Source organism: Pezoporus wallicus, unplaced genomic scaffold (assembly GCF_028554395.1).
Source record: "Pezoporus wallicus isolate ANWC-B61680 ecotype Strahan unplaced genomic scaffold, APGP_CSIRO_Pwel_v1 contig_2, whole genome shotgun sequence".
In the NCBI taxonomy this organism is placed as follows: Eukaryota; Metazoa; Chordata; class Aves; order Psittaciformes; family Psittacidae; genus Pezoporus; species Pezoporus wallicus.
The window spans coordinates 2,115,001-2,139,360 of NW_026639478.1; the positions used below are offsets into that span (position 1 = coordinate 2,115,001).

At 43.1% G+C, this 24,360-nt stretch overlaps 2 protein-coding genes and 2 long non-coding RNA genes across 6 annotated transcripts in view; 3 read left to right on the forward strand and 1 right to left on the reverse strand.

Moving 5' to 3' along the window:
• TSHZ1 (teashirt zinc finger homeobox 1) overlaps positions 1–2,112 on the reverse strand; it is a 90,389-nt gene extending 88,277 nt beyond the window's left edge. For all 3 annotated transcript variants that reach the window (XR_008972829.1, XR_008972828.1, XM_057414709.1), the window contains exon 1: positions 1–2,112. This exon is cut by the window's left edge and continues 288 nt beyond it. The gene's annotated coding sequence lies outside the window, so the exon portion shown is untranslated.
• A 470-nt stretch (positions 2,113–2,582) lies between these two features.
• PTGR3 (prostaglandin reductase 3) lies at positions 2,583–10,948 on the forward strand. The gene is made up of 2 exons (XM_057414729.1): positions 2,583–3,734; positions 9,890–10,948. Exons 1-2 carry the CDS (start codon positions 3,415–3,417, stop codon positions 10,812–10,814), a joined length of 1,245 nt encoding a protein of 414 aa, XP_057270712.1. The 5' UTR covers positions 2,583–3,414; the 3' UTR covers positions 10,815–10,948.
• On the forward strand, positions 3,774–6,876 carry LOC130602142 (uncharacterized). The gene is made up of 2 exons (XR_008972832.1): positions 3,774–4,809; positions 6,247–6,876. It is a non-coding gene; the product is annotated as an uncharacterized LOC130602142 (long non-coding RNA).
• A 6,183-nt stretch (positions 10,949–17,131) lies between the features above and the next one.
• LOC130602141 (uncharacterized) lies at positions 17,132–24,080 on the forward strand. The gene is made up of 3 exons (XR_008972831.1): positions 17,132–17,659; positions 22,093–22,197; positions 23,637–24,080. It is a non-coding gene; the product is annotated as an uncharacterized LOC130602141 (long non-coding RNA).
• Positions 24,081–24,360: the final 280 nt, after the last annotated feature.

The following is a 24,360-nucleotide window of genomic DNA, read 5'->3' on the forward strand; positions in this document are numbered from 1 at the left end:
AGGAATGGGAGAGAGGGAGAGGAGGAGGAAGGAGGAGGGGGGGGGGGGGGGAGGAAGGAGAAAAAGTTTGGTCGGGTTCTCCTCTCGCCCGGCCCGGGTTCCCCCCCCCGGGTCAGCTCCCGGCGCGGCGAGCGGGGTGCGCGGGGCGGGGGGGAAGGTGGGGTGGGGGATGAGGCGAGCCACGGACTGGTGACAGGGATGCCAATTTCCGCCGCCACTCCAAAAACTTGCTTAGGAAATGTTTTCATTTACAAGGTTAATTTTCCTCTCTCTCTCACACACGCGCTCTCTCTCTCTCTTTTAAGTTCCTTATAAGACAAAGCTCTTCAGTCCTCTCGGCAGCAGCAGCAGCAGGGAAGATGCCAGTGGAGATGTGCAAAATAAATAACATTTGATCAGTTCAATCTGTAGCCCAAATCCATTATCTTTTTTTTTTTTTTTTCCTCCTCCTTTTCCTCTCTCCCCTTCTCCCTCTCCTTTCCTTAATCACTTCTTCGTCTTCTTCTCCTCCTTCTTGGCGGTGGAGAGCCGAGCAAGCGGCGGCGATGAGACGGTAAATTCAGTCACTCCCCCCTCTCAGGCTTTCTCCGAGATCAAAGAGTCTCAAAGCGCAACTTTCTCGCTCGCTCGCTGGCTGGCTTGTTTCAAGCTCGTGGATTTGTGTGTTGTTGTTGCTGTTGTTGTTGTTGGGGGGTGGTGGGTGTTGTTTGTTTGTTTTTTTATTGCGTTGATGATAGTTTGTTCATTGTGCAAAAACCGAGGTCGATCCAGTCTCTCCTTCTCCTCCCAGCACTTAGTCTAAGAGCAAGAAAGCAAGTAATAAAAAGGCGTAAAGCCCCCATACATACAGATACACCGGATGGGAAATGTCAGTCACTCCTCCACCTTCCAAACAGTCACAGATCAAACAGTGTCACCACCGGAGAGGACTACTTTTCTTTCTTGCTCTCCTTTTTTTTTCCTCCACAAATCGAAGATTCTTCTGATACTAAATATAATGCAAACACATTTTTTTATCATGGATTTTTTTTTTGTTGATCTTGATCTGCAACAGAAGAAAAAAAAAAAAAAGGAACACACACACAAAAAAATTGCCAAAACCAAGAAAAACCCCGGAGAGTGTGTGCAAAGAGGAAGGGGGGAGGAGGAAGAAAAGACATTCACTGAGTGGGACAGATTAACATGAACTGTCCCCCCCCCCCCACCTAAACTCCTGGGAGAGAAAGAGATCCACTCTCCCTCTCTTCTCTTTTCACTGAAATATAACACACATTCGGATCCCAGGGCTCTCAGACAGCCTCAACTGATAGACAGACACATCGAGCTGCTTTTCCTGCTTCAGTTTGTTACTCCTCCTCCTCTTGCCCACGTCACCCTGACAATTACAAATAGGTCTCACACAAACCCATACCTGTCAATCTTTTTAATTGCTTTGTTTTCATTTTTTTCCTCCCCCTCTCCTAGAGCTAAACAATATGAAAAAAAAAAAAGTCTTAATACAGCGCGGCATAAAAGATTCCTCATGTGAGACACTCGTTGAGGGGGTTGTTATTATAATCCACTTGCCAAAGTGCTGTGCAAGACGCATGTGCCGATGTAACTTCAGCAGAGGTCTTGTTCCAGCAAACTTAAAAAAATAAATAAAACCCAAAAGGAGGCAGGAGGTGATACCTCGCCATGGCACACATCGAACGGGCACCGAGTTAAAAAGATGATTTGTGGGAGATTACACTTCACCCTGACTTTTAAAATACCAACAGATTGCAGAGCAAGAACTGCAGCACACGAAACACACTGCTGTTAATACGTTTCGCACAGTATGTGTCTGGGGATTTATATAATGTTAACTGCGAGAACAGAAGGGTTCTTCCCTTTCTTTTTCCTCCACTCAAGAAAGCAAATAAAAACTACGCAGCTGATTCCTGGAGGAAAACACTGGGCAGTGAAATTCTGCTCTTTCGGGGAATAGGTGACATTTTTTATTATTACTGCCGCAAAATTAAGCAGCGAGGTGTTTACACTGGTAGGATGGAGTTAATCCTAGAAGTACTACACGTGAGCTGCTCCTACACTGGTGCAACATCTCTACAGCGTTATCCCCCTCCCCCCCGCCGTCCGCAGTTTTACCAAGTTGAAATCGGCGGCTCCATCACACCATTTACTTTGCTCCCTTCACCCAGCCGATTTCCTGCGCAGGTTCCCTCACCAAAATATACTCTACACCAAGAGGTAACACAGGTTTGGAGGTTTTAAGAAGAAAGAAAAGGTAAACCACGTTTTTCTGTCAGTAACATGGAGCTTGGGGGGGGGGACGGGGGGACCGCGACCCAAATGAACTGACAGCAGCCAGTCAACCTTCGCCTCCTTTCAGAACGGCGGCGGGAAGAGAGGGGGCGGACCGCACGGCATTCCCGGCGGCGGGAACAGCTTTCGTCTCTTTAACTCCCCCTTCCTCTTCCTTCTCCTCCGGCTCCGCGCCTCAGCTCCCTCAACGGCCGTAACCGCCGCCGCGGCGCGCACCCCGTTCTCCGCGCGCGGTCGGTCGGTAATGTCTCGGGGTTGATTCGTAGCACCTTGCGAGGAAGTGAACGTTTCGCACGGAAGGGGCGGAGCCTCCGCCCGCGGGCAGCGGCTCTTCGGAGGCGGCTAATAACAACATTGGGAGATTAGCCGCAACTTCGCTGCGCTTCTCTCACCGACCCGATAATTCATCGTCCTTTCCTCCTATCTCTATATTATCATCTTTTTCAGAACGATAACCTCTTTTTGTAAACTAAAGAATGGGCTGGAGGGGGAGGGGATCCGTGGCGTTTCTCTTTTCCTTCCCCTTTTCCCTTTCTCCCCCCTTCCGCGTTTTTAAATCCCTTAGCCAGAGGCAGCGTGCAAATTAAAAGCAATCTTTAGGAAGAAATCCGGCTTTCCGTACATCTGCCTCACTGGCAGGCAGAGTACGACCCCGGTCGCCGTCCTTGAGGCACGGCGGCGGTGCTGGCGGGGGCAGGCAATGCTCGTGTGTGTCTGTCTATAGTGTGTGTGCGTGTGTGTGGCCAGGCGGGTCGGGTACGGCAGAGCCGGACGCCGCCGCTGGCAGCGAGCTGGCGGGACGGACGGCCGCGGGAGCGGGCCAGCGTTGCTCCTCGGTAGCGCTAGCGACGGCAGAAGAGGACCGGCTGCCGAGGACCATCTTGCGGCTGCTCCTCGGGCGGTGTTTCCGCGTGGCGGAGAGGCCGGCTGGGTGGGAAGGACGGAGGCAGGCTGGAGCTTGCTGCACAGGGCTTTATTTACATACATTAATAGGTGCCTGAGGATAGTTTCTCCTGACGGCCCGGTGGCGGCGGGTCCTGTGAGCCGCTTGGAGAATCTCGAGCCAGAGCTCTCCCGAGCAAGGGGAGAAGAGGAGAGCCGAGGCAGGGCATGAGTTTTAGAGCAAAAAGCGGCGCTTGGCTGAGCTCCCGGGTACCGCGGTGCTGGTGCTGGTGGTGGCGGCGGTGGCAGCAGCCGTCCTGCGCCGCTGCGGGTCCCGCCTGGTCCTACTTCGGTGGCAACCGGCCGCGGGCCATCCTGGACATGTCCTACTCCCGTCACTTTCTGGATTTCCAGGGCTCGTCCATCCCCAGCTCCATGAAGAAGCTGGTGGTGACTAAGCTGAGCCAGAACTTCAGGGAAGCGGTTACCCTGCAGCAGGACTCGCCCGTGCCACTCCCGGGAGACGGAGATCTCCTTGTCAGGAACAGGTGAGCGACCGACTGTCGTCGTCGTCCCCCCCTCCCCACCGCGTCCCGACCTCGGCCCCTGCCCCTTCTCGCACCTTGTGGCCTGCTCCCTCACATACGCTCCCTCACTTCGGAGACCGGCTCCAAAGTTGAGCCAGCTGCCATCTGGCGACTGTTAATTTAATTTTATTGTTGTTGTTTTGAGCGGCTGGTGCCACAGTCCGGTCGCCCCATCTACGTGTGTGGGGGTGACACTTCCCCCTCTTCCACTCCTCGTGTTTCTCTGGCGGGTGTATGTTTGTGCTGTTCCTGCCCGAAGGAAGGGGAACACCTCAGGGCCCCTGTGCCAAGGTCGGGAAGAGGCAAGTTTTACTCTTTGAGCGCCGAGGGTGTAGTGAGGCGGCGCGAAGAGCTTGCAGAGTCACTCCCAGGGCTTGTCACACGCACACAGTCCCCGGGCCGTGAGCGTGTCTCCACCGTACCCACACAACTGTGGGGAGACGCTACCGTACAGCCCGTGTGCCCCAGGACCCCGATGTGCCACCCTGCATCTGCTGCCCTGCATGCCTCTGATCTCTTCCCTGCTGCGGCCTGGCGCGGCCAGCCCTAGGCCAGCCGTGACTCACAGTGGGCAGAGGGCTGGGGCTGGCAGCCCTGCCAGCCCCGGCACCACCCCGCCGCTGCGCGCTGAAGGCGGGGGCAGGGCAGCGGCCCAGCCCAGCACAACCCGGCAGCGCCGCGGCCTCCCTGGGCCCCGCAGTTGCGGGCGGCTTTTCGGAGTGTAGCCAGATCGGGCGGGGAGTGAGGAGGTGACATTTTGCTTAACATAATACGCCGTAAATCCTGCGCCAGCGCTAGGACTGAGCGTGCAGCGCGGTGACCAGCTCGCCATGAAATGAAAACTGCTGAGGACAAAACGTGCCTCCCCACAGCTGTCTCCATAAACCTGCTCTCAATGGCTCCTTCCTTGTTGTTCCTTAAGCTAAAAGTAAGCCGGTTAAAGTTCAGAGGTTTCCCTGCCCATGAGGGGAAGCTGAAACTCTGGGAACTTTGGAGCAGACTGCGTGGCTGGCACAGAAGAGAGCAGCACTCTCAGGTTCTTGTCGAGCAAGGAAATCGTAGTAACACAGTTTGCCATGCTCTCTGTTGGAGCGTAAAGGTGTTAAGAAGTACTAAGTTGGCTTGAGAACAATGCTGAAAGTTCTATTAAGGCAGTGTGTGACTGTGTGTGTATGTGTAATCTCTAGCATGTGTCCATATGTAACATAAATACATGGTAAAGAAAGGGGTAAGGAGAAAGTAGAACAGGAACTCCTCCAGAAGCTGATGAGAAAGCTTCTGTGGTACTTTAATCCGATGCTGACATCTCCCACTAGAATTTCTGAAACCGAAATTCCCTCTAAACCTCAAATTCTAAACCACTGTGTTGCTGCATCCACTAATGACCATGAAACAATAATGGCATGAAATAGACGTCCGGCTGGAGTTTGATTTCTTTTCGTGGAAGAGGTCGAGGGACTTGTGATACAAGTAGCAAGTCTGTAGTTGCGTAATGTGAGGCAGAGTGACATCCTTGTTTCCCAAATCCACTTCCCCCAGCTCCTGCACTGGAAGTCTTTCTCATTCTCATCCTCCTCTCTCTCCCCCCTCTCTCCCTCCTCCCTGAATTTAAAAAATTTACTCAGTTTTTATATAGCTTCCAGTGTAACCCTTCCTTTCTCTCTCCCCTCCCTTTGCTGGGTGGGCTCCGTGAGTGCAAGAGGGACATGCACACCTCATGGTGAGAGTTCTGAGGCACAGAGCTCACCCAGACAGAAGGCAGAAGCTGGTCCACAGTTTCAGACAGGCAATTACTGGGGTTTAACACATCAGCCTGTTACACACGTGTTCCTGTACAGACACACACACGAGTGGGGAGGGAGAGGTGAGTGGTAAAGGCTAGATTTAGAGTTCATACATTTTGTATTTTTTGTAGTGTTTCTTCTCTGTTATTATTTTCTGGGGAACATCACAGAAGACACAGGATCCTTCCCTGTGTACGAGCTGCAGCAGGAAGCGAGTTCTGAATGTTTCCCCCTCAGTTGTCACTCTGGGGAAGCATTTTCCTATCCTGAAATGATGAGTCCCTGGTGCCATTTATTTTTGCTTCTTTTTTTTTTTTTTTTAAAGCCATAAATGCAACTATACATTTTCTAATAGGTAGAAACATACAATTAAAAGCAAAACAATAAAGGAGTCAAGTTCCAACAGTGCATTTGCAGATTTGTTCATTTTAGTCCTAGTCACACCCATGAATAGTATTAATTGCTTTGAGTTTTTCATGCAAAACAGTCCTCATCCACCACAATAAAATCTGTTTTGGGATTTAGAGAAATGGGAAATGAAAATGTGCTGAGTTACTGTATGGATATTTTAAAATAAGATGCAGTTAGGGGGAACTTTCTTCCCCTCTTTCTTCTCCTTTAGAGAACTAAGCCAGCAACCCTTATGTCTACTTTTTTACAAAGAAAAAAATAATCCGTCCTTTGTTCAGAAATCCTTCAAAACTATAAATCAATTGAAAGTACTATTTTACTTCAATTCTGTGCAGAAGAGGAGGAGGAGGGGAAAAGGTGAATTAAAAAATCCTTGATGGAAGCCACTTAAGTTTCATATGGCTGTTTGTCCTGGTTTTTTGGAGTGAGGGAGAAGATGAGGGCAACGTTACTCCGTTTTATGGCAGGAAAAGGACTGAAAGGTTCTGAAGACCTGGTCCTTCTTAAAGTTGTTGGGGGATTTTCGAGATTTGCTCAAGGCAGTGACACATCTAGTTTCCAAAATACATGTAAGGGCTTCACTGTTGGCATGGAAGATGGCAACAAAGTTTCTAGAAAAAGGAGTAAGAGAAAGTTTTTTGAACCGAGGGACTAATGGATCACAGTGGGATAAACGGAGAACTGTTTCTACTGAGTGTTTGGTCTAAATAATGTTTTTCTTGCATAGTACTGGTTTGGATGACTTTGTTTTGTCTGTGTTTAAGGCTGTGGTGCTGGTTTTCAGTGTCTCACGCTTTGTTGTGGTATGAAAAGCAGCATTTCCTCCCCTCGGCGGTGTCCTCCTGTTTTCTGTAATAAACAATACGATGGGTTCAACACTGTTGAGTATAAATAAAACGGGTGACTCAATGTGCGTAATTATTTTGGGAAAAGCCAGTCTCCAGCTTTACCCCCATCCCCCCACCCAGGGGTTACATCTTTTAATGATAAAGGAGCAACCCTTAGTTACAAACTGCTAAATCAAATAATGGATTTTTAAGTAAGGAAGTAAAACAAGACAATGTAAAAGATTTGGAAGAGGTCTTAAACCTCACCAGCATCCCAAGTAGCTGTTACTTCTATGTTCTCCTTTTCTCAGTCTCAGAAGTTAGTAAACTGATCTCCATCTTGTAAATCGTACTTATTCCTACTTAGAAAAGCAAAATAATCTAAGAAACTGCGGGCACATCCTACCAACTCCCTTCTGTCAGCTGGAATGACAAGGCAAATTAGACAATATGTTTTAATCCAGATCCTGCATACCATCATTTTAATGTGAGAGGAATCCAAAAGACTAAACAATCTTTTTTGAAAAAAAAAAAGAAAGAAAAACCAACAAAATAAACGCTGTATGACACGAGCAGGAGTTTTGAGTTCGCACACAATAAAAAGGGAGCTTACAAAAATTAGGGGGGGGAGGGCCGGGCGGCAAACTGTATTGATTAATAATGATGAGCCAAGGAGAACTGTTTCCCGTGGCCCAGCAGCCCCACGGGGACGGGCAGGGAGCTTCTGTGCACGCGTGTCTGTGTAACTATGGGGGGGGGGGGGGGAACGCGACGACCCCCCCGCACATCGGGGCAGCGCACACGGCTTTGTCCTCCCTAGCCCTGCCAGCGCAGGAGCCGGCAGGGACGGGCAGGGTTACCCGGCCCGCCTGCTCTTCTCTCACGGCAGCACCCCTTCTTGAAGCCCCGGGACCCCGCAGCCGGTGCCCGGCCGCCCTAGCCCCGAGGGAAGCTCCGCACGGTGCCCGGAGAGGCGGGGAGCGGCCGGGCAGTACCGAGTTGAGCGCCGTGGCCCCTTGTATCCGCACGCACAAGTTGCGGGGCGGCCCGGGGAGGAAAGGTTTGCATCCTTCTCGGCTCCGGAACAGAAGCAGCGGTGCGTGTGCTGTTGTCCTGCTCGTCAAGCGTCTGGCCCGCGGCACGACCTGAACCTTCCCCGCATGCAAAGTTTTTGCCCTCGGACGGGGTTTTACCTGTCTTTGTGCTGTCCCCGCTGCAGAGCAGCGCTGGGAAGAGGGGCAGTTTCTACAGGGAGGGGATGGGGGCTTATTCTGGCGCCCCTTCTCCAGGGTGCGTCCGCCGGCAGGCAGTGTGCGGTGCTGTGCGGTACGGTGCAAGTGAGGAGGGGGCTCGGCCCCGTGGGGAGCGAGGACCTGACTTTCGGGCTGCGGCTGGTGCAGGGCAGGGTGAGCGCCGGGGGGGCCGGCCTGGCAGCTACCGAGACCGCCCAGCTGGGAGAGGGGCTGAGAGCGGGGAGTGGGTGAGCACGGCTCCCCTCAGGCCTCTCCCCTCCGCAGGAGCTGGGGTGTAAAAGCGGGAGATGGGTAGCGAAGCGCCGGCACGTCTGACCTCGGTGGTCCGAGCCCTTCTCCCTGGCGCCCGGGGGACGCGGATTGCCTCGGAAGCTGCTGCTCTGTTACCAATTTTTATCTGTCTTTTAGCCGTGCTATACGGGAGTTACCTTAAAGCACGGTAACAGAGGATTTTTTTATATTTACGAACGAGACGTAGGCTTTTTTTTTTTTTTTTTTGCGGCTGAGCAGTGAATTAAAGTCAGAATTAAAAAGAGCAACAGTCACTTTCTCCTATCTTATGCGTGGTGTATATGTTTATGCGTACGTGCCTTTTTATACATAACACATTACTGTGGTGAAAGTTTGAGGCCCCCCATGCTATAAAGAATGAAGGAAACAAAAATGAGCAAAGCGCTTCTTAGTTCTCCTTGCTCCGTATGCAAGCAATTTTGAACTACACACACAAATTATTTGAGCCTACTGCTAACTGCAACAATTAAAGTGCTCTGTTTGCATACTTCTGCAGCTTTCCCATGGTATCAAGTACACCTTTCAGGTTGTCACTTTCCATGTGTTCTAACAGTCCTGGTGTTTTCTGTTGCATATGGGTTTTTTACATTTTCCAGTTAACAGAATCATCCCCTTGTTTCTTCCCTTGTCTGTGTGGAAATACTGTTATGTTTGCGTTTTTAAAAAAAGAGTGTTACTAAGATATTCTTTGTGTTTAAGCTAGATTATAACTTTCTTCTAGGCATTATTTCCTAGTGCTTAAACAAGTTGCGAGAATGTCTCCATGATTTTCTAAAACAAACAAACATAAAGCTGGCATCCTTTTTCACCTGTTAGAGGTCAGTAGGACTTGATACTCAGTCTTACAGTTTTAGTCCTTCTGTGCAAGGTTGTTTTGATGTGTTGCAAGCAATTTATATCAAGAAAAATATTTTAACGCTGACATTAGCTACATCAAAAAGCACATTTGCTGTAGTGACTCCATCAATTAAAAAGTACTTGCCTACAGTAGCATGACCTTGCAAATGACATCGATAGTTAATATGATCATTAGTCATTAACAGTATTATTATATTCAAAAATGTAAATTTGTTGCCAGAATCCACATATTTACTGCTTTGTACGTTTATTCTTCAGTGTTTTCACGTCTTGCATAAAGTGCTCAATTAATTTTCATCCTTTAATCCTTTGCAAAATTATTTTTAGTTTAGGTCAAATGGACCTAAGGAAAAGACAAGTTTGGTTTTGGGCTGTTTTTTTTTTCTGGAGGGGGGTGGGATTGGTTTGCGGATTTAGTGTTTTGTTGTTGGTTTGGGTTTTTTTTGGTGTTGTTTGGGTTTGTTGGGTTTCTTTAGGTGGTTTTGGCTTGTGGGGTTTTTTGTTTGTTTGTTTTTTAGCAAATCTTTAATTCTAGACTAACAGAATGTGAACTGGAGTGTACTCATTATACAGATACACCAATAATCAGTAAAAGTCTTGTACTTATCCCACAAATTTAAATTGAACGTTTCTCATATGACAAAGACTTGGTAAGGAATACATCTCGTTAATACTTTTTTGTTTTCTTCTAGATTTGTCGGCATTAATGCATCTGACATAAACTACTCAGCTGGCCGATATGACCCATCAGTTAAACCCCCATTCGATATAGGGTTTGAAGGTGTCGGTGATGTGGTAGCGTTAGGACTCAGTGCTAGTGCCAGTTATACAGTGGGTCAAGCTGTGGCCTATGTGAAAGCAGGTTCCTTTGCTGAATACACAGTTGTGCCTGCCAAACAAGCAGTTCCTCTACCCTCTGTGAAACCCGAGTTTATTACTTTAATGGTAAGTGGCGCTACCGCATACATCAGTTTGAAGGAGCTGGGAAACCTGTCTGAAGGCAAGAAGGTTCTGGTGACAGCAGCGGCTGGAGGAACGGGTCAGTTTGCTGTGCAGCTTGCAAAAGCGGCAAAATGCCATGTAATTGGAACCTGCTCCAGTGATGAAAAGGGTGGTTTTCTGAAATCCATTGGCTGCGACTGTACAATCAACTATAAAACTGAAAATGTTGAAGCTGTTCTTAGGAAGGAGTACCCTGAAGGTGTGGATGTAGTGTATGAATCTGTTGGGGGAAAGATGTTTGACTTGGCTCTTAACTCCTTGGCTACCAAAGGGTGCCTGATAGTTATTGGGTTTATTGCTGGCTACCAAAACCCTACTGGCCTCCAGCCTGTTAAAGCAGAGTTATTGCCAGCAAAACTGTTGAAGAAGTCTGCCAGCATCCGGGGTTTCTTCTTGAACCATTACCTTTCCAAATACAAAGTGGCTCTGAAGGACTTGCTCGAGATGTATGAAAGAGGAGACCTGGTTTGTGAGGTGGACTTTGGAGACATGTCTCCGGAGGGCAAGTTCACTGGCTTGGAGTCTGTATTCCGTGCTGTAGATTACATGTACATGGGAAAAAACATTGGAAAAATTGTAGTTGAATTACCTCACTCTGTCAACAGTAAGCTGTAAAAACAGAACAATGATATAAATCAGCAGAGAGAAAATGGGCACTTTATGCCTCAGAATTACTAGAAACAATTTAATTTTTTTAAAATTTAGTAATGGATACTATATTAAAAAACAGCATTAAGGTGTTAATAAAAGTTTTGTGGTTTTTTTTTTTTTCGTTTCTTATGAGTACTTAAATCAGTGGCTGTAGCATGGACTTAATGGGCCTGTGTTTGATTCTGTCACTTAGGCTAGTGTGAGACAAGAATATTGTTCTTGACAGAATAAGTCTTAATGTAGGGGCAGATTTAGTCTGTCAGACTGGCTTGATAGGACTTTATATACAGTTCAGCTCAGAAAAAAAAAAAATCTTTTAATAATTTTGATTCCCTGATTAAAAATAAAATAGAACAGGACTAAGTAACCAGTTCTATCTTATGGTGGCTCTATTAATCTCCTGAAGTTTCTGGAAAAAAAAATTATTCTCTTGATTGTTTGTCACAAACACGATAATCATAGTTCAGTTGCACCATGGATCATAGTGATACTCCTTGACTGGTTACATAGAGAAATTTCTGACATGTCAGTAATATTAATATTAAGCAACTTGACTTTTTTTTTTTTTTAATGATGTCTTTCATAACTATAAGCAACTGTGCAATTTTCTTTTAAATCTTTAGCGACAAGTTGCAGCATAATCTCATTTTCTTGCCTTTTCATTTGCTACTGTTACTGTTTACTGTTCCCCCCCCCCCAACTGAAGTGGGGTTTTGAGCCATGTTCACGTGTGTTCAGGTCCTGTACATTTTTTTTTAAGATTTAATAAAGTTTAAAAAGCTATTTAAATATTTGTGGCATTTATTCATATTGATACGGTTCTTGCCAACTAGCTCCTCTGTAGATAATCACTGTGTCGTAGAGTTCTTTGACTGATGATTCTTGATGTGACTTCCCATAATCAGGCTGCTACTTGTACCTCTACCGAATATTGCTTCTGCAGAAGCCCTGTTACAAAGAGCAAGGCCATTTTAAATCTACAATCACAGAACCTCGTACGCGTGCTGATGCTCAGTCATAGATTATCTAGGGAGTGCAGTTAAAAGGTTTTGTAAAGTTTTGAAAATTCTTCCTCACTTAATAGATACTGTTAACAGTACATACATTGGGAATTCCAGCTAGAAGTGTAAGATTTTCCAAAACAATAAAATACTTTAAGCTGTGCTTGCTCTTCATCTTTTTTCCATAGCAAATATTTAAGATCTTCAAGGCTGATTTTGCCACATCCTTTGAAATACATACATTTGTATGCAGTTGGAGAGATGGAAAATTCCTAAGATCCTACGCCTAATAATAAATGTAATGATAGGTTGATAATGTCTAGGGGTCGAAGGAAAAATCCAGGGTAAACTTAATTTTGGGACGTTATTCAGGACTGACTGTACATGACATTTTAAAAAGTAACATGTAGGAAAAACATTTTGTTCAGTGGTACAGGCAGTAGAAAAAGTATTTTTAACTTTGATTTAGCACATTCTTATTGTATTTTTTTTTAGTGCATATGTCATTAGAATTGTGTGAGCAAAGAAATGTCTCTTTGGGCTGACTATGGGGTTTAGTCCCACTTGAGAGGATTTGGGGGAAAGGCTGAGTGGCTCGAGTCTTTCTTACCATTTCTGTTATCAAGCTGAAACCACTATGATCAATCAAACCACTATGAATTTTGTTTCCACTAAGGTCTGCAGTTGGAAACATACTTCCTCTTGCCCCTCTAATATGGCAAATTTTGTGGTGTTTTGTATGTTTGCATATTTAAAAAGGCATGTTGGCCTTCCAACTGGATGCTAGAACGATGGAAACACTCAAGGACTGCACAAGATCAGAGCACAAAAAATTCTCACTATTTTGTTCCTAGGCACATGGTTTCTTTTAATCTTCAGAAAAAAAAGGCGGTGCCCTCGGTCAATAAATGCATCTTAAAAAAAAAAAAAAAAAAGATGTTTGGGATGCACTGGGGCAAAAATACAGAAAAAAAGAGCACAATTGGTTACATCTGTGATATGTGCAGAAGAGTTCTTGGATAATAAATTAAGTTCTTGCAGTCAAATGCCAAAACCCATCCAAATGGGTTGATTTCAGACGTGTTGATCATTGTCAGTCCAATAGATTTAGGTGTTTCTAAGGCAATGAATTCCAAATGTTTTTGTGCTAAAAATTTCTTCTTGCAATAGGATTGTTTGGACGTACAGCATTCTACTTTCTTTTTAATATGTTACTTCATATATAACATTGAGTAATGCAACTTCACCAGGCTCTTTCACTCATCAAAATAAGGAAAGAGGAACTGTTGGAAGGTTTACATATATATATATACTCAAATATGACGTTTGGTGGGTTTGATTTTGGCTTCAGGCTTATTATTTAGCACTTTTGTACTGGTTGCAGCATTAATAAAAAGTTTTAATTTGTTATATGCAGAACTTGTACGGCCAGTGTACCAAACTTTTAGCTTTTCTGGTGCTTGGGTTCAGCTGTGGCTGCTGGGCTTGTCCTTTTCATCAAATGCCTGTATTGAGCTATAGGGGTAACTCAGGATATGATTGCTGTTCCACAGATGAAACCAGAATGAAGAAGTAATTTTTGTTTTTAAAGGTACAATTTCTATCATTTAGATTGCTGAAAGAGAGCACTATCAACAGGGAGAGAGTGGAAGAAACAGTTCAATGAGGCTTTTCAGCTGAGATTCATCATAATTTTTTGTTTGCAGAGTGAAAAAGCCAACTTCTCTTTATTTAAAGGTGTATTCTGCAAACTTACAGTTATGGAAGCAGGGCTGACTTTGAGTAAGTAAGCTATGATGGATTTAAATAATGTTTAAATATTAGATGGGTAGGAAAATGTATATGGCATGCACACACTGAGAGGTTTAAATGATGATAGGACATTGAACATACAAGGAAAAGAAATACTTTAGAGTCACAGCAAGGGATTAATAACAATACACTTAATATGCTTGCAGAAAAGGTGTATTAAAAGCTGTGTGCACAGTGGGGACTTAAATGATTAAAAATAATAATACATTTGCCTTGGAAGTACTAAGTATACTGTACGTAGAGAGCAGGGATTTAAATAATACTACTGTTAATAATAGCAGCTCATTGAGATGTGGATGCTAGCACTACATCCTAATTTTACCTTTCTAAATGAATTTGCTACAGAGGAATCTGGCATTGTTTGCTGAGGCTAATAGCAGAATTTCCCTTTCCTACACACATATGCTTCTATGGAAAAGCAACAAAGAACTAGATGAAGAGCTGGCTTTTTTCCTGAGTCTGTCACATGTGTGCATACGCACGCGCACATGGACACACTCGTACTCACTCTCTCCTGGCCTGCAACCCTCAGCACATTTTACAGATGTGCTTTCTACTTGATTGCTATGCCGGAATCTCCTATTTTGAACTGAGTTAGATTTCTGCCAAGCAAGTTTGCTGTGTATTTTTACATGTGCATATCCGTGTGTGTGCGTATATGTGTATACAAGGTATATATTTAATAAGGATATGAATAACTGCTGTGTCCTGTAAATACAAATAATTACAGTCTCTCAAGGAAAAGTTTGAGGCAATGTTTTCAGATATTATATATATTCTACTTCTGTCTGAGGAGTAAAGAAATTTCTCTGCTGAATAGCTGTTAGTATCTATTTTACAAGATTTACTCATTTTCAGGTACCTAATGTAGCTGCTAGCATGCATGCACGACAATACAATTTATATGGTAAATGGAACCAAATAATGGCTTCACTGAATGTTATGGCTGCACTGAAGGGAAATGTCACGGTAAATAGCTGCCAAATTATGGATCATGCCGAAGTGTCACAACTGCACTAAAGACAAATAGCACTAGAGGCTATTGCCACTGTGACGCTTTTGAGTTATGAAGAAGAGGAGCAGCCTGATGTGAGCCTCTTTGTGTCCTCATTATAGCAAAGGGTTACTGGTGCAGTGTACAAGAAAACCTAGTCCTACTTGGTGGCTAGTTATTAATCTGTTCTTTTCTGATCTAACAGCTGTAGCAAACCAGGAAATCTTTTCCTTGCTTTATGAATACATATACACATACACAAACAAAGAGAAACCTGCACGTTTTATGAATGTAAATGTGTACGGGAAATGACTGGTAATGGAAAAATGTTGTAATAAAATAATCTAATCAAAGATTATTATTAAATTTAATATCATATGTGTCTGAAAGCTTTAGTTGCTTCTTATGCAGATAGATGTGTGAAATATAAGCAATAATGCACTTTCTCTCTTTGTAAAGACTTGAGTAGTAAGGACATTACCAGCTAAATTGCTTCTTCTAAACTGAAGTGTGTCCCGGTTTCTTTCATTTTAATGGGAGGGTAATAAAGATGAAAGACTAACATTTTAACTGATGGATCCCTTAAGCTACAGAATCGAAATTTATTATGTTTTGAGGGAATATACTAAACCCTGACATGTGGAAAGAAGCAGGGAAATCCCAGGTAAAATAAAAGCAAAGTAGCCTTTTTTTTTTTTTTTTGTAATATGACATACTTTTATGAATGGAAAACTACATCCTGCTTTTACTTAAAGTGACAAAACAATATAGGTCTCTCTTTGTGTAAAAAAAAAGGGGGGGACAGATATTTGGAGAGGAAAAAAAAAAGGTTTGAAAATGGAGGGTTATCACTCAGCAAGTGGTCTCTTCTTTCTAGGATCACTTTTCAAACCCTCCCTGCAGTGCTCAGGGAAGTGAGTTCGATGCTCTGCACACTATTGTACACACCACAAACGCACCATCTATAATACAGCACAATTGTCAGTTGCTGTTTTACAGAGGGGCCTGGGCTGAACAATCATGGTGGATAAATTACTTTCCTATTCTACAGCAAGCGGCCTTCCTACCATGTGAAGCTTAAGGTCATTGGCAGGGCAGTGAGGGAGAAGCTTATATATTAGTTAACTCTAATGCACTAATAGTGTTCAGATAGGGGAACTATACCTATTAATTACAGTTAGGTTTGTTCATCGAGAATGGGGGCTGATGAAGAGTTACTGTGCTGAGATACATACATGTATGTGTATGGATGCATATATATATGTTTGCTTTCTTGCTACAATACTCCTATAGGTAACTTATTTTTCTTTTTTATTTAATATCTACATTAAAGCCTTCAATATTTGTCATTGCAAGAATCCAGATTTCAGAAATCAGAAAATGTTCTAAAAAGGTTTTTATACTGTGGCAACACATTCTGCTCACAGTTTTTACAGTGTAGTCTAAAGGGGGAGGGGAAGAAAAAACCTGTCAAAAATTAAGTAGAACATCCTTGAATGGCAAACAGCATGCCCAGAATTTATGTACAACGCAGTGGCAAGTAGCTGCTTCTTATTAAATGAAAATCCTGTATTATGTACTTCAGGAACATTCCAACTAATGAGTATGTAATGTCCTTAGTATAACACAGAACTTCTTTTTGTGTTCACAACCACAAGATGCTGGAAACTTGACAAATGATATCATTTAAGACAGATGCCTGCCTTAGGGACCTGTTTTTTGGCTTCCTGTTTCTGGTTTTTATTTCAATAACATTTGTAATTGCCACAGGATCTGTACCTGTGTAGTGTTTTAACCCCTTCACATATACCCTATTGCATTAACTCCTTGGGTAGGTACTTGGGAATCCTTTCTTTTTAATTTTTCTTTCTTTTTTTTTTTTTTTTTCCTCCCCAGCTGGTGTGTTCTGCCTCTCTTGAGCAGAGACATAAATAAAAGCTGGGCTTATTAGACCAGATGAAATGGTAACGTTAGAGGCGTTAAATGCTTACTGCACTAGCTGTGTTTTACTAGTACAAAAGTACATGTAGAGCAGACCCAAGGCAAAACCCAAGAAACTGTATGGCCTGCTGATAAGCAGATATGTCCTGCTGATTCTCAGTGAGAGACAACAAAACTATGTATGCAGCTCAAGCACATAATACTTTGATCTCAGTTATATTTTCCAATGTACCTTACTCTTCCTTAAACTGGCATTCTTTACTTAGGTTATAGGGCAGGAATGTTTTTGACATCACTGCAATTGATGCTGGTTACAAGGGGTGTTTCGGCAGTCCTGGTTCAACGCGAGCTGTAAGAGCCTTCTTCAAGTAAAGCCCTTATCACTGGACTTCAGCAGTTTTCAGCTCCCCAGGTGGTCAGCACAGATCCTGGCAGACTGCAAGAACCTTACCCACAATACTGAGCAGCCCAGGGGCTTTTGTGGTGCTTTATAGCATGTTTGGCTTTTTTGTAGGTTTTGCAAAACACGTTAGAAATGGGCTGTGTACAAGAAGCTTACATGGTTCTGCACAGGGAAGTTTTCACTGGGAAACTTTACTAAATCCTACACAGTGCTGTAGTAACAAATAAGGGCTTGGAAAGAGCAAGAGTTCTTGGCACCTATTCTGCAGGTGAGAATTTTCTACTTGTCAGAAGCACTTAGCTCTCGTGGATTTACAGTGCTTTCTGATGTCATTTCGAAGCAAAAACTTTACATTCAAGCCTTTTGTCACAGGACATGTAGTCTCATTGCACCTGCCTCAACTCTTAAGGCAAGTTTATCCTGTGAAGCGTCAAACAACCTTATCTTTCTTCAGAACAGGAGCTGAGGACTCTGAAAACCTCAAGAAACATCTCTGTTTACTGGAAGACCAGACAGCACATCATACAAACATACCCTCCGGGCTTTCTGTAGGAGGAGGAGGAAGTCTTTATCTTCCATCACAAAAGGGAGGTCAAAAGGACCAAGTGAGTGCCAGGCCAAGTAACTTCTGTTGTTCTAGAGTTCATTTTTGGAGGAGGTAGGCAGGCACACAAATCCCATTATGTGTTATGAGGCTCTGTGCACAGGCTTCTTGTATGCTCTCTTAAAAACCTTACCCTTAAGGGGCTAATTCACAAAGGGAATAGAAGGAAAAGGAAATTTGTTTATTTCTGGAAGCAGTAAGACATGACATGCAGCATGGTTCTGGCTGATTACAGCATGCCTCAGGTGAGCTGGGAGGCACGAGGCTGCAAGCCAAGTGATTTCAACCTCCCAAGAAAGACAACCCCACAGAAATGCATTGTTTGGCATGTCTGATTGCTACAAAGGAAAAACACTCCAACTTCATTCACACTGGCATGACATTATTGGCATGACTGTTTCTGGCAGCCTGTTGGAAAGTTTTATTTGCATCCAGAGTTTTGAAAGCCATTTCATGACATTAAACAAGGCTAATGCTGAAAGCGGCTGGGTTATTTGCCCCTTGACACCTATGCGTAATCCCTCATTGAAGCCCTAATGAGAGGTTCTCCTCAGGTTGTGTTACTTATGAAATAACCTCTGCATACAAACAGCATAACGTAGCTTTCCTCCCTGCATAGGGTGTGGCAAGGGTAGCCAGAAGGAAGTGGATCAAGTATGCTATTTTTCCTGTATTCTCAGTAATTGAGATGCAGAGTCAGTTACTGGATCATTTGACTTCTTACTGAGCTGGGAAACCTCAATCTGCTATCACAAGTGCCTACAAATAAGAGAGATATTGAGTTGGTTTCCCCTCTTGGGAATGTAAATGAGGAGCAAGAATAACGCTCTTGAAACAGTGTAAAAACCATCTCTGAGGAGAACCTGGCCCTTATTTCTCTCTCTGTATGTGTTCATGCTGCTGGGAAAAAAAAACAGTTCTAACACAGACCAGCAGTTCTAACATAGACCAGCCATTTCCCAGGACCTCCAGATGACTCCCAAAGTCTTGGGAAATCCAGCGTGTTCACAGTTGCCGGTGTTAAGAGCTTTAGTAAGAACATCAGAAGCTTTGCAAGTTCTGAGCTCTCTGATGATGGGTGGTGGCAAAGCAAGCCTTACTAAGGAGAAACTGCTAAAAAGGCAACCCTCCAGTTCTCAGGTATTGTTCTTCTCTATATGAATTCAAGTGTGAGGGACAGGTTATTGCCCATCCCTGTTTAATAAACAGCTCCCTCCTCCCTCCCCCCAAACTCCTGTCTTATCTGATAGTTATTCTGCCTCTTTCTCTCCACCTCCCTCCCTACTCCAAATAAAAAAGAAGGGTAAAATAATCATAGTGTGAGAGGCTGCTGGAAGTGTTTCAGGCTTTTCTTTCCCTTTGCAGAAGGGAGGTCAGTTATCCTTGTCTTGTAACTTGACTGTATCTAACAAAGCACATGGAGCTTTGCCTATAGGCTCTGCAACAAAATTTGAGTAGATTTATAGCTAATATATACAAATTTCCATTTTACCACAGAAATAGGCATAATTTTTGTTTTCAAAAAACAAGATCTTTTCTACTGAGATGAGGCTAAAAAAAAAAAGAAAAAGACCCAAAAGAACCCACAAAGAACTATTTCCAAATGATTTCATTTGCAGTGTCTTTCATTCTGTCTGTTAATGCTACAGTTTAATGTGATGAGGCTACTTCTGTTGCGTTTCTTCCTTTCTTGTTTGTGAAAAGCTGACATGTTTATTAGTGAGAAAATACACATCATGGTGAAAAGAGGGAGGAGCCAAATAGTCCCTCTTTCCCACAAAGCTGAATTTGTAGCAGTACAAAACGGTTCAGCAGCAGTTCACATGATATGAACCAGAATTCTATAAGGTGAATGGAGGGCTGCAGATAAAACACACTGTAAAGAACAAAGGTTGCATCTAGAGGGGCAAAAAAGGACACTGGTGTTGGTGACGTGTTCAGCTGACTGGAAGAAAGCCAAAGTTTGTGCTTCACATCAGATAAGTTCAACAAGTAGCAACAGGCTTTTCTTTTTCCCTGAGTAAATCAGATATAGTCCTAAATCTAACAGCAGTACTTCACAAATCTGCAGTGAGAACTAAGAACAGTGTGCTTACTTTCTAGATTATTTTCTTCCACCTTCCTCTCATTATGTCACATTTTCAACTAATTACAGGCAAACACATGGTGGGGAGATGAAGGCAGTGATTTCTTTGCTTTCAGAAATATAGTCAGGACTCCACTTGTCATATATAAATGGCAGTAATACCTCTTAAAGCTTTCTGTAAACATAATGTTGATAGTGCCTTCATGATGGCTGGAGGGGAGTGAACACAGTCATTCAGGCTTAGATTTTGTTAGGACTTCTCAGCATAATTTTGCCAGAGTACAACTGACATTCACACTCATCCAAATGGTGGAAAAGTTTCTCAGTCCCTGAAAGCTAGCTGTACTGTATTGGAGGGAATACAGGGAATGGTACTTTTCCAGTGCTTTCCTATTTATCACATAGTAAGTGGAAAGGTTGAACATCCCCCAGTTGTGACACTTGTACACCAGGCACTGTGCACAAAAGTCTGAGTGATTTTAAAGAAAACCAGCATATTTTCACTAGTAACCTGTCTCACTCCGAGAAGATATGGTCTGAGAGTGCTGTGAGTGAATTAGTCTTTTTATTCAACTCTGTACTAAAAAAAACCCCACCAACCCTAAAACTCAGTCTTATCCTCTGCCCCAGGTCTGCCCTGGTTCTGTGCCTGGCAGGCTGGCTTTGCTCTGAAGCACACCAGCTCTCCATAGCTTGTATATTTTAATGTCGACACTGATCTTCAATCAGGATTGCCCTGGCCTTCCAGTGAAAATATGCCAAAATGTCACAGGTTTCCAAATGAAATGCAAATACTGAACTTTCTGAAATTTACTGATAGTATTTTACCCCTTTACTGCATCTGAGCTGTACCAATGAGACAAAATGGAAACAACGGTTTAAGAGTCCTGGTAGGAAAGGGAAAAGCTCTTTGCACTTGGCACTCCACAGATGTCCCAGCGGGATGGCCTGTAACACTTCCCGAGAAGAATAAGAGTCCTCTGCTTGCTCACTCACTCACTCAGCATAATGAAAAGAAGCAATGAACTACTCAAAGTCAGGTCAGCCTACCTTTTGCCGTACGTAACTGTTATTACACACATGTCACAGCAGCAGGTGCAAAATAAATATCTGGATAATGGAAACCATTTTCTTTGCCTTTAGCCACAGGCATCAGGTCTGATTTACTGGTGGCTGGCAGCTAGAGAGCATGGGAGAGCCAGGTCCCTATAGCCAGCCTCACCTTTACACAGTCAGAGATGGGAAAAGACCGCCACAGTGGAAGCTGCTCTGGAGGAGAGCAGGATTTTTCTCACATGCCCTCATCCCCATGCTCCCTACTATTCTGCCAGAGCAGGAAGATTTAGCAGAGCCATGAATCTATGCTTATGCACTGCCCTTTCATCATTTGGACCTCAGTGGATGTACACAATCTGGAGCAGTCTTTGCTCAAGGCAAACAAAGTAAAGGAGGAGAGTGACATTTCAGTCTTTCATTGCAGAGTCATTCAGGTCACTTGCTGAAATTATAGACACCAGCTCCAGCAATGTTAACAGCCAACTTTAGATTATTAACCATCCTTTGGATAGCAGTACATTCATGGTGCCAGCGTGCAGAGAATTCCTCCAAATTATAGGGTGTCCTAACACAGACAGTCAAACCACATGGACCTCTAGATGCAATAAGCAGTGTAATTAAGTCTGTTTTCTCATTTGTACTTCCGTAGCAGCACTCAAAATACACTCTCAACCACTGGATGCTGCTCTTTGCATCAGGCTATGAAAGGAGATAAGAGTGAAGGGTGCCTTAACAATAGCTCATTAAGGAGACCTCAAACATTTTCTCTTATTGCATTATTTATGTTTTGGGTGATAATAAAACACTGTTTCCAGGGCAAAGTGCACTCAAGAAGCTTATTGGCTTGTAGATGGTTTCATTTGATTAGATTTCGAAGGGAGAAGGCTGCAGAAATTTCTTTTACGTGCTTGCTTTCCTGAAAAATGTGGGGGGGGTTTCTTCCCCTCATCAGGCTGTACATTGTCAATGCCACTGAGATCCACCAACTTCGTTAGCCCTTTCAAATATTTATAGGAAAGGCGGTGACTGTTTTCTTGCCTCCCCTAAGAAATTCTTCTTCAGTGCAATGATCACTGGCATCCCTGGTAGAATTGCTTTTTAATATCATGACCTTCTGTGTACAAGCAAACAAACATGAAGAGGACTTAAACATTCAGATTCCTGTGAAAAGATCATAAAGCTGATTTCACACAAAAGAGTCCATGTTAAAAAACCTCAACCAAAAATAATAATACAGATAATGGTCATGAATGTTTATTCCTATTCCTTAAATTATATTTTATAGGTAGTCTAGAACTACATTAATTACAGTCTTTCCTCGTATTCTTTCTTTATTCTCCTACAGAGCCATTCTCGTTGTGTAACACTGATGCAGCACATTTCATTAGCTGTGTACAGATCCAAGAATAAATTTTGGCCTTGACCATGGAATGTTCACCCACTTTCAAGTGTAAGTAAAAGAACTGAAACTAATTAACTGGAAACTGCAAGTGCTGAGAACTCCTTTTTTATAATAGTGAAATTCCCATCTCTTTAGCTTTTCTTCTGTTCCTTCGCTGCTATAAATGTAACATTAACAACTATTAAAGCTAAAAAAGCAAAAATAAAACAACCAAACAAACAAAAAAGCAAACACCAAAGCTGGAAGAGGCAGAAGGGATAGAGACTATCAGATATTCCAAAGAGAACATGGGAGAATTTAGGTTAAAAATAGAGGCTATGCCATGTAAGAAGTGGATGCCAAGTCTGCTCCTTGGTATGGAGGAGCCTGAGTTTATAGGCTGTGAAGGGATCCCCGTGTCTGTAAGTAAGAATTAAGAGACCAGACAACAACTAGAAAGAACTGCTCTTCATGCTCTTTCAGGCTCGGAAAGTGTCCACTAAATATGCTGCATGTGGAGAAGAATGGCATCTTGATACTAAATGAGAAAACATTGTTTAAGTAATTAATATCAAGTACAAATACTTTCATTATGTGAAAGAGTCTAGTAGCTAAAAAACAAAGAACCATGGGGAGGACAAAAGATTTCTGATTTTCAGTATCATAGGATTAGTTTTACTGTATATACTATTCACTGCCTTTCTGAATTACAGATTACCGAGATCTCCATCCAGAAATACAATATGCTGGTATTCATCTTGTCAATGATATATACTCAGAGGGCTATTTCTCTAATTGATGGCTTCATCATTCAGTTCAAGATGCATAAGGATAGCTATTGTTATCTAACACTATCATATGTTCCCATTGTTCCACACTTCTCTCCTTGTCAATAGCATCCAAGATAGCCTATCTAAATCTTCAAGATAGCAAAAGGAAGGTGCATTATTTGTTGACTCCACACATTGCATTATTAAACGTTTGTGAGCAACCTGCACATCTTCCCACTGACAATTAAAATCAGACAAGAGAGTACACCAATACAAATAAATACTCAGTTAAATGAAGGCTTTGCATTGAATTCTTAAAGTATTATAATTCAGGTGCTTGCCAGCAGGCACTCAGTTGAAATCAGGACAGTGACGTGAGTGTGAGAATGAACTGTGTATAAAAGGGAAGAAGGCAGATTGCTTTATGGTGGAGTCATGGCAGAGGTTTGACAGGAAATGCTTCTCCCAGTACAGCTAAGCAGGGAAGGAGAACCCTATTATATGGATGAGTGGGGCCGGCAATGGCATCTTGTCATTCTAACTTGTATAAGTAAGCAAGCTTAATTGCTCCTTGTCTTTTCAAGATGACTTTCCACCAACAATCTCATTATCACACACATATGTTTATTGCACATATCCAAGTCTATTCACACAGACCTGAATGCAGTGAGGAGAGTGGCAGAATTACGTTATCCAGTAACACTGGTTTTTCTTTTTTTTCTTTTTCTTTCTAACCAGATGGATGTGACCTGCCTTCTTCTGTGACTAACAGGGTTACCAGAGGCAGTGGAACATACACCAGGACTAGAGAGAATAAAACCAGAGGGGAAGCAAGCTGTCAAGAGAACAGTGTATTGAAAAGGAAAAATGTAAATCATGACTTCTATTTACCATGATTAATATGTAAAGTTAACATGTTTGTCATGGAATATATTAATATGTATGTTTTCCCATTATGTAGATCTTTTCTTATATTACTTATTAGAAAGGGATATAATCACAATGATGGGGCAAGAATGCCACTTAAAAATTAGGTGATGCCCAGTCAACATAATATAACCACTACAGTGTCATTTCTCATTTAGATGTGGTGATATCAGTGTAATTGCAGCTGGGAAGAAATTATAATGGCTGTTAATGATAAATAAAATGACAAGAAGGAGGATCCTCCTTCACATATAATTCCAAGCAAAACTCAACTGCTGACTTCCTTAAGCACTCAGTGCCATTCACTGATGAAGAGGAAATAAACAGGTTTATTGTAGCTGCATGGCCATACAAACTGCACTGTCATTTACTAAGCCTGAGCTTAGACACTATGGGTCTAACAAGATTTCACCACGCTATTTTCACTCAGGGGAGATGTAATAGTGAAGCTCACATGAAGTGAATCTTAACGCAAAGTTAATATTATTCTAACAGAAAGCACTGTAGCTAGCAAACACAAACATAAGCAAAAATA